The 15,621-nt window shown below is 35.7% G+C and overlaps 2 protein-coding genes across 4 annotated transcripts in view; one reads left to right on the top strand and one right to left on the bottom strand.

Moving 5' to 3' along the window:
• LOC128228513 (rho GTPase-activating protein 26-like) overlaps nucleotides 1-4,612 on the bottom strand; it is a 41,604-nt gene extending 36,992 nt beyond the window's left edge. For both annotated transcript variants that reach the window (XR_008259934.1, XM_052939860.1), the window contains exon 1: nucleotides 4,381-4,612. Coding sequence is in view for 1 of the 2 variants with exons in the window: in XM_052939860.1 (XP_052795820.1) it covers nucleotides 4,381-4,534 (154 nt within the window). In the remaining variant the exon portion in view is untranslated. The remainder of the gene's footprint in view (nucleotides 1-4,380) is intronic.
• Nucleotides 4,613-11,071: 6,459 nt separating this feature from the next.
• LOC128227409 (uncharacterized) lies at nucleotides 11,072-15,370 on the top strand. Of its 2 annotated transcripts, XM_052937912.1 has the most exons (8): nucleotides 11,072-11,162; nucleotides 11,427-11,740; nucleotides 12,594-12,701; nucleotides 13,130-13,166; nucleotides 13,484-13,579; nucleotides 14,011-14,147; nucleotides 14,311-14,401; nucleotides 14,924-15,370. In XM_052937912.1, exons 2-8 carry the CDS (start codon nucleotides 11,450-11,452, stop codon nucleotides 15,112-15,114), a joined length of 951 nt encoding a protein of 316 aa, XP_052793872.1. In that variant the 5' UTR covers nucleotides 11,072-11,162; nucleotides 11,427-11,449; the 3' UTR covers nucleotides 15,115-15,370. The 2 variants fall into 2 exon arrangements, with proteins under 2 accessions (XP_052793872.1, XP_052793871.1); XM_052937911.1 differs by lacking the exon at nucleotides 11,072-11,162 and having other exon boundaries at nucleotides 11,181-11,740.
• The last annotated feature ends 251 nt before the right edge of the window (nucleotides 15,371-15,621 follow it).

Genomic DNA, 15,621 nt, shown 5'->3' with positions numbered 1-15,621 from the left:
CACCTGTGATGTTGTGTTAACTCGATAATCGATAATGATGATTGCGCTGTGGATTGACTGCCGCGCGATAATCAAACGATAATCAACATGTGAAAAGAAAATTGATTGAAACATTAATTTGTTTGTTGCAGAAAGTAAAGAACTAGAAATGGTTATTAAGTGATCATTTTGGAGGGTTGTTTTATCTAAAGACTTCTATGATTGAATCAAATTAGAGCGTTGCGTTAATTAAACTATCAAACATACTTAACAAGCATTAAATTACGGGAGTTGTTTTATTTTAAGACTTGGAAAAAAGATGATTGTAAAAACGCAGAAATGTTTAATTATGTTTATCACTTTTTCATGTGCTTTAATCATGTCTCAACCTCCGTCTAAACGTCGACTTCCCTTTAAAGGTTAACTCAGTTAATATTTTGAGTAAACTTACTCCGTACATCAAATCCTCACTAAACCGGAATCCTCACTAAACCGGAAATTTTGCTCAGTCCGGACCTTGTCCAGTTTAGTGAGTTTCCACTGTACATTACTGTCCAAGGAGACAATTATATTCCTGTTTTTCATGGGTAGGGTAATCCTTGAATTTGAGAACCATACAAGAAATTGGACCTTTAATTTTCAAATTTTACTACCTACATAAAAGGGTAAACATGTATTCATATAAATATGCATGGTCGCGGTAAATAATAAACAGAGTTATTTTCCTAAATCACTGTTCAAATATTGCTGTTAATAGGTTATATATTATTTCAATGATAATGATAATAAATAAAAGACAATTACTTGCATTCAAAGTGTTTTTGTGTGACACAACCGGAACATTAAAACAAGCTGATATTGAAACACCTGTGCAAGAACATGTAAGGCATGCTGAGTATTAACCTCGTGAGTTTGAGCTTCGGCACTTGACTTTGAATATTTAATCGATTATATACAGGCTGCAAAATCAATGCACAGAAAAGGAGTGAACATTAAATGATAATTTATCTTTTATGGTTGTTTATCTAAAATTACACACCCTTACCACGTTTTCAGTTTCCCAAAATGGTTAATTTGACATGTTCGTATATTCAAGTTTATCAAGGTCTGAGTACACCATTTTCCGGTACTTCTCTATTCATTTTGAACGCAAGGCAAGCAGGGCTGGGGGGGGGGGGGGGGGGGGAGGGGGGGGGAGTGTCCTTCCGCCCTTTTACGGCACCCTGCTACCTTTTTACTATGTCAAGCTCTTCCCTTTTGTTTGACAGAGCTTTATTTGATATTTTTTGGACATATTGTCAATTTTCAGAAATAATTAACTTGATGTTCATATTTTTCCACCAAGGATAAATCTGCTTCCTTCACTGAACCTTCCCTGAGGCACTCCGAGTTGCTGGTTAACATGAATAAATATGAACCAATTAACAAATTATTCTTTAACAATAACTCGCGATCTTAAACTATGCTTTTCTTATTTGTATTTTAAAGTTATTTAGTGTTTTTGTTGCTTTCGATCAAATTGTTAATGATACAAAAATGTAGTAATAATTTACTGTAACCATCATAATCGGTTGAATTTTTTATTAGAAACATTACTTTAGCGTAGATTCTTATCAATTGTCCGCAGAGTTTCGCGGAGTTAACCCCTCCAAGGAACGCCGCATTCGTAATTATTTGTTCGACTGATCACTCTCCGAGGGCCATAAATTCTAACTCAGAGAAATGTGGACAGGCAATAAATTAATTGTGTAGGACGCGATAGCAAAAATCTGCGGAGGGAAATTGAAAGTGGGTCTAACTTGTTGAGTGAACTGTAATAAATGCACATTTCCAAGTGTTTAAATGAACTCAAAAGTGAAAATAGATGGAAACTAACTGAACTCAAATAACGTGAGAAAAGAAGAAAAACATCTCACCAGATCATAGAACCGATGATTGATAGTAACCCAATACAATCGATTGTCTCCGATTTCAGGCCCAACCAATCAATTTTTAATAATAATCAACATCATAGGAACATCACTAGCTACTGCTATCATATTCTAACTTCTTTCAGTTTGACTTGGCCTGGGTTTGAAACCCCTGACCCTCTGTAACAGTAGTGAACGCTCTACCACTGAGCTATCAGGGCGGGGCTTAATTGACATTCAATGGCTCCACTATTTTACCCTTGATGTGGGTGCATCTTTATTTATTTATTTCTTATCTTACCAATCAAGGGATAATTAACATGGGTATCGGCACTAATTTGCATAACTAATGTCCTACTGTTAAAAGTGTCTTAAACTGTTTAGTTTAAACATATTTATTTTACAATTATTGTCAGGGTTCCCGCTGGCGATCGCCATTGTCGCCATTTGCGACAAAATCGCAAAAGTGGCGACAACTTTTCAAATTTGGCGAATTTATGGCGACAACGATTTTTTTCTAAAATATTTTCTTAATATGACGTAAGTGGTGACCATGCGGCCTGCATGATAATCGATTCTGTCACTGTCATAAATCAAGCGCATCTGCTGGTGCGACAACAAAAATTAATCCGATAATTAGGGCAAGCAGTCACGGCCCAGTCAACACCTCGCTAATTATTGCAGAATTTTATTGCTTTCACGGATAAACAATGACATCCTTTAACTGTTATGTCTCTTATTAGCAAACAATTTTAATATTTAAAGCTCAACAGCCTTGTTGTTGCGTAATTATCGTGTTAGTTTTAAATATGCAAATCATAGAATAGTCACGTGATATGCAAATTTCGTAATGACGTTTACGCACTAAAAATAGACTTGCTTTCGGTTTTGTCGCAATTTGTAATTGCTATAAATGCAGCATTCTAAGAGTTCAAAAAGACTAACAGAAATCAAATAAATAGGATTAAACCCCATTTGATAAGGCTTCTAATATGTTGGCTGGAGTAAAGAGTAGGTAGACAAATTTCTATTAGGAAAGTTATGGCCCTAGTTTGACAATGTATATTTCTTTGAGTTTCCATTTATTTTAAATTTATCTCATAATTTCACAAATGTATTTTTTTATTGTATGCAGGCATTAGACTGAAATCAACATATTGATGTTTATGTCACATTTTTTGCAATATTTTTTTATTTATGTACTAGTCCATATACAATGAATTTTGTCAACAGAATAACAATTTGCTATTAATATCTTGTGCTTCATGTACAACAAAATGTTATGATTTGCACGACAATGTGCTAATTAAATGCAATTTAAGGCTCTTAAAATGCTTAAACCCCATGAGCTTCAGGGGGCTTCGCCCCCTTGGCCCCCCCAAGGGCGCTGCCCTGGACCCGTAAGGCGGCCTATCGCGGCCCCCTTAACCCCCCGCGAAAAAGTGGCGACAACTTTTTAGAACCCAGGGGGAACCCTGATTGTGATACAAGTTATTACATCATTATATTAATCACTCTCGTTGGCACGATTTTACGCAAGAGTTTGGTCTTGTGTTGTGGGGGAAACAGAAGAACCCGGAGAAAACCCGGAGAAAATCGTGTATATTTGTATATTTACCTCGCAGTGTTCCAAATATTCACATGTGAGCTCGGTGAGAAAGCAGGATTTCGGCATAATCACCAAGTCCCAGAGTCATCTACAAGTTAAAAAACCCCAAACCTACGATGCTCAAAGGTGTCTGTGTGACATAGATGACAGAAAGCACAAGGCTCACTTTAACAGTGATAACTATCTTGTTAATGCATTAAAACAAGTTGTTTACCTTTCCAATAAAACGAAAGTTGACGGACACAGAAAACAATTATGCGAAGGGGAACAACTCGATACAATCGTAATAACTCGGCCTACTCCGACAAAGCTTCGAGATAGACCTCGTTATACAATTGTAACAACTTGGCCATGGCCGAAATGTTCCGAGCGATTTAAAATTGTGCCCTGAAGCCTTGCAGGTGCCCTTCATGTATATATCGTTATGTTTTGACAGAATGAAATGAAAAAAAGCCGTCAAACTCATAATTATAAGTTGGATATTTATTTTTTGTGTACGGAACTAATATAAAATAACATTATCTGGTAATATTTCTTGTTTTTATGATATTTTATAGACTCTATATGCTTTAACCCGGAATCCTGATCGGAACAACTACCCACTTTTGATACTAAACAATTTGTACGTGAAGGATTTGCCATATCAAAAATCTAAAAAAAAATCCGCCAACGTACAATTATTTGGACTAGAAGAATCCCGTATAACACGTCTATTATTTTAGACTACACTGTTATACTGTACGAGGGTGTAGATTGATTATACATTTTCTTCAAGCTCTTAGGTCAGAGACCTTGATGCATAACTGAAAAACACACAGTCAATTGGTACTTGGAAAAGAAGAGTGCAAAAAAAATGCACCATTTTGTACATAAGAAACTTACGTCTTGATGCATTTAACAAGTCCTTCCCATCACTGATCAATGTTTTTATTGCTTTGCTTGTTCTTTCCAATTCCTTCTCATGTTCGTGCAATTTTGTGCGAAATATTGGACTGTCTGTCAGACAGTCGGTGAATTCTAAAGGATCAAGCCCCATTTTTCATCACTGCTTCTAAATTTATTATCCAAAATATTAAAATGTTTACAAAATCTCTCTTCCTGCTTTTTCATTTGCGCATGCGCATACATGAATTAGCAGCTCTGCTGTCAAAAGCCAAAAATAATTAGGAAAAATCAAACTCCAAGCAGCAGTTACTTCCCCTCTCAACCAAAGTTGATGAATCCCAGGGAAAAAAGAGTTGAATTTATTTTCAAGTATTGCTCAAAGAATGAACATGAAGGAGTTTTTTTTTCTTTTATCTATGACAAGGTATCATGCCTAGATGATGTCCGTACTATTTATTAAATCGTACTACGATTCCAACAATTCTCAAAATGCGTATGGCCTCCATGTCATCAAAGGTTGTGGTCGCATGCCTATGGACCCCGTACGATCTTTGTGAGGTTGTACTCGAAGGATATCCCACGGACATCGCAGACAAGTCGTGCGGACCTCGCAAGGAATTCAACCGTACCTCGTTCGATGCACCTGTGTTCGTACGGCGCTCGTATAGTGCGGGTGTCCGCGAACGACAAAACTGATAAAACTTGTTATTGTTATAATCACTCTCGCAATATTTATATCAAACTTATGATTGATTTATTAATCGAACTTCTGTTATAATTGTAACATGCCATGTCTATTGTTACTATACATATTGTTGTGACGATGAGCTTTTTGTTCGAATACAATTTCTGTTCTGTTCTGTAATTACCTGTCAAACGCATTCAGAAATTAAGGACACTAATTCATTCACACGTCTTTGAACATTAAAATTTATTAAGTAATTTCTTCGTGAATAAGAAACCAAGGTGACTAGGTCGCTTCGCTGCGCTATGCTCCCTTAGGTTACTTATTAACGAAGAAATCACGTTTAATATAAGCTCTATAAAGATTAACATGAAGTTCCTCATGCACCGCATTATCGTTTTTTTGCCATCTGTTTAGTATAGTGGCCAATAGCATGAAAATTTTAGAATTTTAATGCAATCGATGACACACTGGCATAGCAGCCTTTGCCCATTTTGGGCGAAAAATGAAACGAAAACAACACCACCACCACGAACAACAACAACGTGATGTTTTCCGGTCCACGAAGTTTATAGACGGCAGTTTCCACGCTCTTTGTAATAATTAATAGCGTTATGAGTCGATTTGGGCCTTTCTTGAATTATCTGTGCTTTGTTATGTGCTGGCTGGCGGTTGTATTTCACAGTGTATTTGGCAAGTGCTTTAAATGGACTGTGTCACTGATTGGCATGGCACCAAAAAAAGTTTTTTCTGTAACGAATCTCAGGACCAATTATCTAATAGAATGTGTTACGCTTTGATATCATAATTGTAAAAAAGTACCAAAATGTAAAAATAAATGTGTGGGAGACCGGGTTCGAACTCGCGTCGCCAAAATTGTAGTCCAGCGTCTTACTCACTGCGCTACAAAGGCTTATTCTAATCGGGTGACATAATTAAGCTATACACCTACCTCGGCAATATCACGTGATAACACCGACTAGGCAATCACGCATAAGGAATGAATTCTACCTGGTAGACATACCCAGTAATCTTTTTAATAGAAAAATACGAAATAACTGCTAAACTTAAATAAATTGTAAACTATGTGGTACTTCAGTTAGTAAGTTTCAATGCATAGTACATATCGATGCCAAGTTTATGTCAGTTTTTCGACAATTTTCTTTTTTTCCCCGCTATTTTATCATACGTGAGACAGCCCCTTTAATACGGACATTTTCACGGTGAAAGTTTACACGCATGATTCTTTACCACTAAATTTTGGGTTCCTATTTCATAACTTTGTAAAGTAAAAAAAAGGATATTATATTTCATACGTCACTTATCCGTAACAGTTGCTAAGCAACAGCAACACCAACCATTTTAACACTGCAGACAACCCAAATAACAGGACACTTAAGTTTTTAAAGATATACTCTTACTCCCAAATAAGATGTACCCCAATTAATAATATTTTTTAAATATTCAAAAAAGGATGAATAAATGTCGAAATTAATGGTTCTTATGAAGGATACCGAGTTTAATTTGAGAGAAATAAGCATAAAACACCGTATTTATTCCTTATGAAACTATTGTAGTCCACAGTAAATCTTTTAGCATTCACCAATCATTTAGTATTTTCGCGTTCTCTGCTATTAAGTACACGGTCAGAACCTTGTTCCCAGTAAATAATATTTTCCGTAAATGCAATATTCAGAATTAGTTAAAGGTGTATCAGTCAAAATTGATGTTTGTCATACATGTGTATGTATTGATTTCGAATTAGAGTGTCACTTTAATGGAGGTGTAACGTTTTTCTACGAAGTGAGTTCGTAGTACGTTGATGTACTTGATTATATGCAAATTGAAATCCAGGTCTCCGTGTGGATGGAGAATATTCTGTATATAAAAACCAGTCGACCCCTTCAGGGTCGAGCATGCTTTTCTCTGAAGGTATCTGTTGCGTTTTAGGCCTCGTACGTTACGAACGGTGGCAGCGGTGGGATGAAGATAACTGCCGGATTGGAGTTGCCTTACACGCGAGATTCCCAGGCCAAGACTCGGGTCAAGTCTTCTCGGAGGGGGGAGTAATGTAACGTCCCGCTGTAGGCGGAAGTGCGTTCGTAGTACGTTGATGTACTTGATTATTTGCACATTGGCATATCCAGGTCACCGTGTGGATGGCGAATATACTGTTTATAAAGACCAGTCGATCCCTTCAAGGTCGAGCATGTTTTTCTCTGAAGGGATATCGGTTGGCCTTGTTGGTCTCGCACGTAATGAAACACCACAAGGTGACATCTATACATTAAAAAAAAGAATCCACCATCGTATGAGCAAAAATGTTCTCATTACAAAAGTTCATATGTAAAAATGCAGAAATTTGAACCACAGTTAGGGATTCCGTTCGTCCCATTAATAATATTAATGATTATAATAATCTCATTTCATTTCAACATGTGCTTCCGACTTTAAAGGTTTGACGAAAGCTGCTACAGGTATTATAAGATGTATGTAAGTATTCCGTAATGTGTTCAACTCAGCATGCTTAACAAATGAGGTGACCATTTATTTACTTTCTTTTTTTTCTTCGCCAGAAAATCTGCAATGAATCTATTATTGGTTATTCGCGTTAGAATGAACCAGATCTATGATACTCTAGATTGAAGAAATTCGAAGGGATTTAAAGTTTTTTAATCATACCTTTGTTCATTATCGTAAACCAGAGCGAAGATGCTATGCGTACAACATATATATCATTATCAAACCTCCGATGAATGAGAATGACTTTTGTTTTGAACCAAATTTATGAATATTTTTAAGTTGGGGGTATTTTTCAAATTTTGTTTTTACCTTTTTTGTTAAGTTTATTGTTATTGATTTCATGATATGGTTTGGATCATAAAGATGTATGCTCAAGTACTGATGAACAAGACTCCAATTATTATGCTTTTATTAACAAATGGTGTACCTAAAAACGTCAGTTTACTCTCGCGTGGATTCTTAAAACTTGTTTGACTCTCTATTTTTTAAAAGGTAAAGTATTTTTCTTTTGAAATATGTCCACGTTATCAAATGTTTTAAAAAAAAACACACAGAAAGAGACACGCAATGATGAGGCCAGTGGGTTCTGTTATTGAAATGTCCTTGGGCGACAAGTTAGGCCTGTTATCGGTACATGTATGTTAGGGCGAATGTCATTTGCATGGACGCTGTCATGTCTACGCCTTTACACGTAACTCTTATTGACAATGTAACATTTGTCTTACACATTTGTCTTCCTTAAAGTTAAAGACAACCTTCAAAGATATAATAAAATCAAGAAATTCTGAGTCGACGAGTTTGGGTACAGGGTGACGACTTAAAGTTACATTAAATTTTTAATGATTATACATGGATTTCCATGCATTTGCAATAATATAAACATCAAAAACGACTGCTAATGATGCTATATTACTTAGATAATATAACCAAATAACTATTATTTTCTATAGTTTATTGTTATTTATAGTACAAAGGTAATAAAGACATGGAAAATCGACCGGCTAATTAAATTACGAAAATGGTCCGACGAGTCAATGATATCTGCACACAATGCAGTAAAGTCGGGCAGTATGAGCATCTCTGCGATTGCCAAACAGTTTAACGTCCCAAGAATGACATTGTCTGATATAATAAATGGTCAAGTTCCACTTAAAGCAAAACTGGGTGTGAAAACAGCCCTTACTGATGGAGAAGAATCTGCACTATTGAATGCCAATTAACGCCTCGGAAAAAAAAATTCAATGAATGTTACTCTTTCAACGTTGAATTGAAGGATGCTGCATATCAGACTTGGCGCCAACTTGAATCAACTGTTGATATTCACCCAAATTCTCAATCCATGCTAACGTCTGTCGGCCTTAGCCAACCATGTTCAGCGTCCTTCGTCAGCCTACCACTAACAGCTTCTGTACACCCGCCACAAACGTGTGTTATCAGTCCGCCGCAACCATCAGCGTCGACCGCCGTGACAAATCATCCTCTGGTCAAGGCAGGGTTGATACCACAAGACCTTGTAAATGTGCTAATTGTACGCCAACACAAAAATCGACGAATAGGAGCAGACTTGGAAAATCAAAGATACTTACAAGTTCTGAAGTACAGCAGGAACGCGAAAAGAAGGAAAATCAAAAGCAGAAAATGAAATGTAAACAATAGAGAGAAGAAAAACGAGTTCAAAAGGAAACCGAAAAGTTGAAAAGAAAGGTCGGAAAGGAAAGAAGTTAGAGAGAAACTGAAAGCCGAAAAAGAAAGGGCTAAACAGGAGAGAGCTAAGCCAAAATAAATGAAGACAAAAACACACATGTCAAAAATGAATTGAATCTTGAAATTGAAACATCTCTTACAAATTAACTGCACTATTCCACCTTATCTTCTTCAGGTATACAATGAAGAAGGTGGTCATACGTCGTAACGTGCAGGTCGTGGGGATCAAACATAATGGTCGAAAAGAACTGGACTTGTTGGGGACATATTAGGTTGAGCTGGAGCCGAAAAATGCATATGCCGCCACGGCAGTTGCTGTTCTTGAGGGGCCCAAGAAAATGTGGAAACTTAAAGCGAGATTGTGTCAAAGGAGTACCCGAAATAATTAGTGAAAACGAGGCAAAATCAAAGTTCTTCATTTGCCCACTAGAGGAATCAATTGTCCGTAAGCGCCGGACTGGTCCGCAGCAAACTTGTGTCATATCTTTCAAAGTTGTTGACGATGACTTAAAGTCAATTATATGCAAAGGTGCCAGAGCATGACTATGTGCATCTATGTGAAAAACTATGGATTTAATGGCAAAACCGTAGATTCTGTTAATTTTTTAAACAAAAAGTGTATATTGATATAACTGTATAATTTTAAACTTTTAAATTGACCACTATTACTTGTACAAAAACTATGTTTATTAAAATGTAAAGTTATTTAAATGAACTCATTGTTAAAGTATTATCAGCTCCTTGCTTCATATACTATTTGTAAACTTTAATTAGATGTTAATGAGATAAATATCACTTCACTGGCAATCAATTAAACTTAGATCAATAAATACAACTCTTAAACACTACATTTAATTAATGATATAATTCAAATAATTACGAACTATTTCAATTGATGTACCGGCATACATCCGAGGTTGTTTTCGATAAAAATGGTCGAGGAGCTCCAATTGAGAGCCGAACGTGACGAATTTAGGTCCTGTACTCTCACTTTCGATTGATTTACTTCTTCGGTCTGCAATACGGATAAAACTATGACTAGCTCCTTTTCTGAATTACATAGGCTGCAAGCATTTAGGCAAGTGTTTGGCAAGCGGCGGCTTGAAATAGTTTTAAATTATTTTCTACGCGTTTTCTTGGAAACGAATGATCGACGTTTTGGGAAAATGCTGATAATCTCTAGAGGATGTTAATTTAACCATAAAAACTTTAATTTAATCGTTGTTTTCGACGCATAAAAATGAATAATTTAATTGGAAATAAAATTCATCTTATCTTAAATAAGCATAGCGTGTATCGGTGGGAATACGAGGATGCTTTAAGGTTTGATTTAAGAAATTTCGATTCAGAGTTGATTATTATTTTTACATTATACTACTTTTACATCAGGGTATACAGTTTTGCCGCATTGTACGCATATATCTATACACAATCCCATTTTATACCGTGTGCATCGCCTCAGCTTTTTATTCCTTAATACCAAATAACTATGATGAGTAAAAAATGATATCCCCGTGGAAAGTATGCACTAGTGTCATATTTTGTTCAAGTTATGTGGACACGTCGTTTCTTATTAACCGTCGCATATACTGTTCTCCAACTATATACCTTAAATAATACCTAGTTTTAATGATTTATGTGTGCTTACAGGCGCGTAGCTAGGGCCAACTTGGGATAACGCAGATCGATGTCTTGAGGGTAGGTGTAGGAGGAGTTTGCTCTGGCTTAATCCGACAAAATGTTAGATATAAAATAGATAAAATGTAAATCTTATAGGTCAAACCACGTGGTTTGTGACGTTCCATTTCTATAGATAAAGCGATTTGCCTCAATGATAAACTAAGTACTGCGTTGTTAATACAGCTAGGTAAATATTTTAGCGACCTACATTTCATTTATTAAAGTCTCGCGTCGTTTGTATTTTCTTAAAAGTAAATGTGGATTTAAAATGTCTACAAATGTGCGAGGCATATACTGCTTTGGCTATTTCTTAGTGATGATTCAATTGTATTGATATAATATGCGGAGGGAGGAAGTGAATTAGTATAGCCTGTGAAAATAGGTTATTTCTCTAAGCAGTTTCGCTTTAAAAATATCGGTTCTTATATTGTTTGTTGTTGTTGTTTTACAGTAATATTGAACAGAGTCGTAGAAATGAGTACAGATGTCAAAATACCTATGCGTGAACAGGACGAACACGGTGGTGAACAGGATTCAAAAAGTGACCCACTATTGGAAAAAAACCCGATGATACATAGGTCTATGTCAGCAGAGAGTCGAAAGAGTATTAGGGAGGACACGCACAAACAAATCTACAAGTCTGCTATCATTCTGTTCGGGGTCTTGAATATTCTATTGTTGGTACTGAACGCTCTAGCAGGGTACTACCTGGCAAGCGAGAAGGCACCACCTCAACCAACCTCCCGACTCTGTGTCCGATGTCAGGTGAGAGATTTAGGGTATTCCCGTTCAATTTCGTGAATGGAATTGTTTTCATATACATGTACGTATGTTATGTGTATTACTGATATAAATGAGTAGTGTGCTTATCAATAACATTATTCAATGTGCTTATTTGTGTATTTTTTTATTTTTGTTATTATTAGAAGCACTGTTCTTTTGACATTAACTCCCGCGGAATACTGTATTATAATCATATATTATCTTCGTACTCAATACATTGACTTTGTTTTATCTTAATTTCATGATAACACTTATTATTTATAAAAGGCTGGCACGTAAAACAAAAAACACGCGAAGTTAGATAACAACGCAATTGTAATTCGTCATAGATCCATAATATAAGTTTGGCACTGAACCAAAAACCGTAAATAAAAGGTTTATTGAAATCTGGAATCAATACCCAGCTCGTTCTGAACATAAGCGTAAATGTCCATTTTTGATAAATCTATTTTCCACGTAGCCTCGTAGCAAATCAATATAATTAATATTTATGTCGTCGCTGATCGTTCCATGACGGCAGCATTTATTGATGAGTGTCATGAACAGTTATGTTACGTATGTGCTTTGTCTCCTGCGTCTTATAGATGGGTTTTGGCTTATGTTTCTCTGTGCTATCAAACATAGTCACATAAAGTGTTGTGTTGCTAGACGTGTTACTATTGTTCATATTACATTGCTAATGAACATAACCACAGAATGTGCTGTGTTGTTAGGAATGTTACTGTAGTTCCTGTAACATTGTTATAAAAATTGTCACAGAAAGTGGTGTGGGCTTGTTTTATAACCATAGTTAGTTCTAATGTCAACATACACAATGTATGTTGTTCTATTTCAGGATATCAAAGGGCACCCAGACGATGTTAAGGCATGGAAACACATTGTACAAGAGAACGATACGTGTTGCCTTGACGACCCCAAACATCTCAACTATCTGGTGGAATACGTAAGTCTTATGCCAATATTTCTACGATGAAAACTACAGGGACGAGCTCGGTTATGAGCTTGTTTAAATTGTGACACAATGTGCTGAGCCCAACAAACTCTCAACGAGACACCCTAGACAACATAGATAGACTACATAAACCAAAGTATTTGTAAGCATGTACTGTTCTTTGAACTGTTCGCATATTCTGTTAACATAATGTTCATTGCACCTGATCTGAAGTAGAATATTTCAAATGTCATTTTAACAGTTTATCTCGGCAAAATAATTGTAGAAGTGCCTAAGACCGCTTTCGATTATTATTATTATTATTATTATTATTATTATTATTATTATTATTATTATACAGTATGGAGTTAGTCAATAAGACATTTGTTTGACCAAATTATGATATGGCAAAAACGTTCTACATTCCTATTGTTTTACAGTACACAGAACGATGGATGAAAGCACGCCTTACGAACAGTAAGTCTTTTTCAAGATAAAATATGATTGTTTTATATAATGATTCATATAAATGTATAAATATGCATGTACATTAGATTCCAATTATAAAATAATTCGATACTCGAGTTGAAGTAAGAATGTAAAAAATAAGTATCCGCATTTCGTATTCAATGTGCTTGTTGGAGTGTGATATCGCATCAATTCCACTCCTTCTTAATAAGGGCATGCAGATAAAGCAACTTTTAAAAAGTTTTTTTTTAAATTTGCATAATTATGTTTTCTTTGTTTTTCTTAATAATGAACACATATGATCAATGTATAAAATATCCATTCAGGCAATAAAACGTTTCAATACTGCAAGGACCCAACACGTGATGAATTCCAAGCGAGACCTACCATTAAAGTCATGGGCTTCAGCGAACCACAGATACGTAAGGACGAGGGAAACATATCTACAACAAATTGGAGACTGTTTATCTAATCCTTGCACAAGAGTAAAAAGAGTCTGTATTTGTTTGCTGCCAAATACAGCTAGAATGCGCGCCACATTGAGAACAACTTTGTCAACTGGCCAATCGTATCATGTATTAGCGTATCAGTTATATTATTCAAATATGAAAAGAAACAATTCGCTAATAAAACACGTTTGGCCAACTGACAATTAACAAAGTAACCCTCATCCGAATCAACATCAGTTTCGCACGGTAAATTTTCCTTCGGCTATATTTGCGAAAAATAATGTCTTTCACAATCATGTGGGGAAAAGGTCAAAAACGTTCTAAGAGGTTCGATTACAATACTGACCGTTACATTTCAGATCAATGTTATCTTTGACATATAATTGAACAACATATCATTCAAGATCCGGAGCATCACCGCTTGCACTGGGATCAGAACCATCCACTAGCCCTTGTTCCGCATCCTACCAAGATACAGTATTTGGAAGATGACGCGCAAATTGAGATAAAGCAGGCTGGTGTATACCACGTGTACAGTCAGGTATGGGTTTGAGACATCGATATGACTTAAATATATACATTTTAACTGATTTTCCATGGTATATTTAATGTTCCATTACATTATTATTTTATTGAATACGGTTTAAATGTGTTTAAGTTTTAGATCAACCTTTATGCCTGGTTGAACCTCTATTCTATTTCAGGTTCATTTTGACCATAAGCAGAACAGCGACAATCTTCAGCCTGTGGTCTTCTCGCACATGATTTACATGAAGAAAGCAGGGACTTCAACAGGTTCGAAGTTTTTTCTTCGTCTTAAAGTGTCTGCCTCCATTTTCTATTTAAGAACTAATAAGTGATTAGTGAGGAATAGAAATGGACGTGTCTCTGCATTTATTTGGAAACAAAGAGTTGTCGAGTGACACCTAGATAAGTCCTCGTAGATGTCTTTGGCTTTCGAGTAATCACTTGTCTATGACCTTTTTTTTATCAGAGTCACACTTAAATGATGTACAGCAAGCTTAATTATAATATAGTTCGAACTATGTCTAAACCAAAAGAATGATCTGGAATAGCCTCAAGTGAATAGTGTACATGAGTTGTGTTCACATAAATGAATACATAATACCCGACCGCGTTGCTGGAAATGCTTAGCGAGAAGTGAATGCATAAGAACCGCAGGATCGTGTTATTTGACATTCATCTTTAACTATTCATTCCCACGTAAAGACACATATCATATTGTAGCTTTTTATTCGATCATGAAGATAAAACGATTGCTCTACATTTCGTCATTATAAGATAGACCTATTTCAGGTGATGGAACCATCGTAATGCGGAGCCGGGAGACAGAATGTGAGAGCGAGGATCCACGGGTTGTGGGGTCAAGTTACCTGGCTAGCTCCCTGCAGCTTGAGGATGGGGACAGGCTGTATGTCAAAGTCTATACAAAAGATGACGTCCTGGCCCAGCCACAGATGAACTTCTTTGGGGCTCACATGCTGTAGTGACGGTAACTTGACCTTACGTAAACCGTACGCTGCTTAAAAGTGTACAGGTATACCCCGTCAAGTTACGGACAGAGTATATGCGATAATTTTATTGAAACTAAATATATTTAACACAAAATTAGATTGTTTATTACTCAGATTTCATATTTTCTTCGTTTTGATTGTGTTAAATCGGGACGCGATCTCATTTTTTATTAGCCACATCCTTATTAGTCATAGTGTAATTATCTATTCAAGAAAGAAGAAAAAAATAAATATTAATATATATATATATATATATATATATATATATATATATATATATATATATATATATATATATATATATATATATATATATACTGTGTTGAATGTATTTTAATTGTAAAATATAACTCTTTCATCATCTTCTTAATTAGATAACCATTATTTATGCAAAGTTGTCCTATCATTATCATTAAGATTTTGACCTCGTTATTGCTTGATTTTATGTATTTCAATTGTATTTTTAATGTTGTAAATAAA

The sequence above is a fragment of the Mya arenaria genome, chromosome 3, assembly GCF_026914265.1.
Source record: "Mya arenaria isolate MELC-2E11 chromosome 3, ASM2691426v1".
Taxonomy (NCBI): domain Eukaryota; kingdom Metazoa; phylum Mollusca; class Bivalvia; order Myida; family Myidae; genus Mya; species Mya arenaria.
Note: the sequence above shows the minus strand (reverse complement) of the source record. Positions and strands in the feature narration are given on the sequence as shown.

Excerpts from the sequence above, each read along its gene's own strand:
- LOC128227409 (XM_052937912.1), top strand. The coding sequence starts at position 11,450 with ATGAGTACAGATGTCAAAATACCTATGCGTGAACAGGACGAACACGGT. Across the intron at positions 13,580-14,010 it reads CTTCAGCGAACCACAGATAC|ATCCGGAGCATCACCGCTTG; the intron begins GTAAGGACGAGG and ends ATATCATTCAAG. Across the intron at positions 14,148-14,310 it reads TATACCACGTGTACAGTCAG|GTTCATTTTGACCATAAGCA; the intron begins GTATGGGTTTGA and ends ATTCTATTTCAG.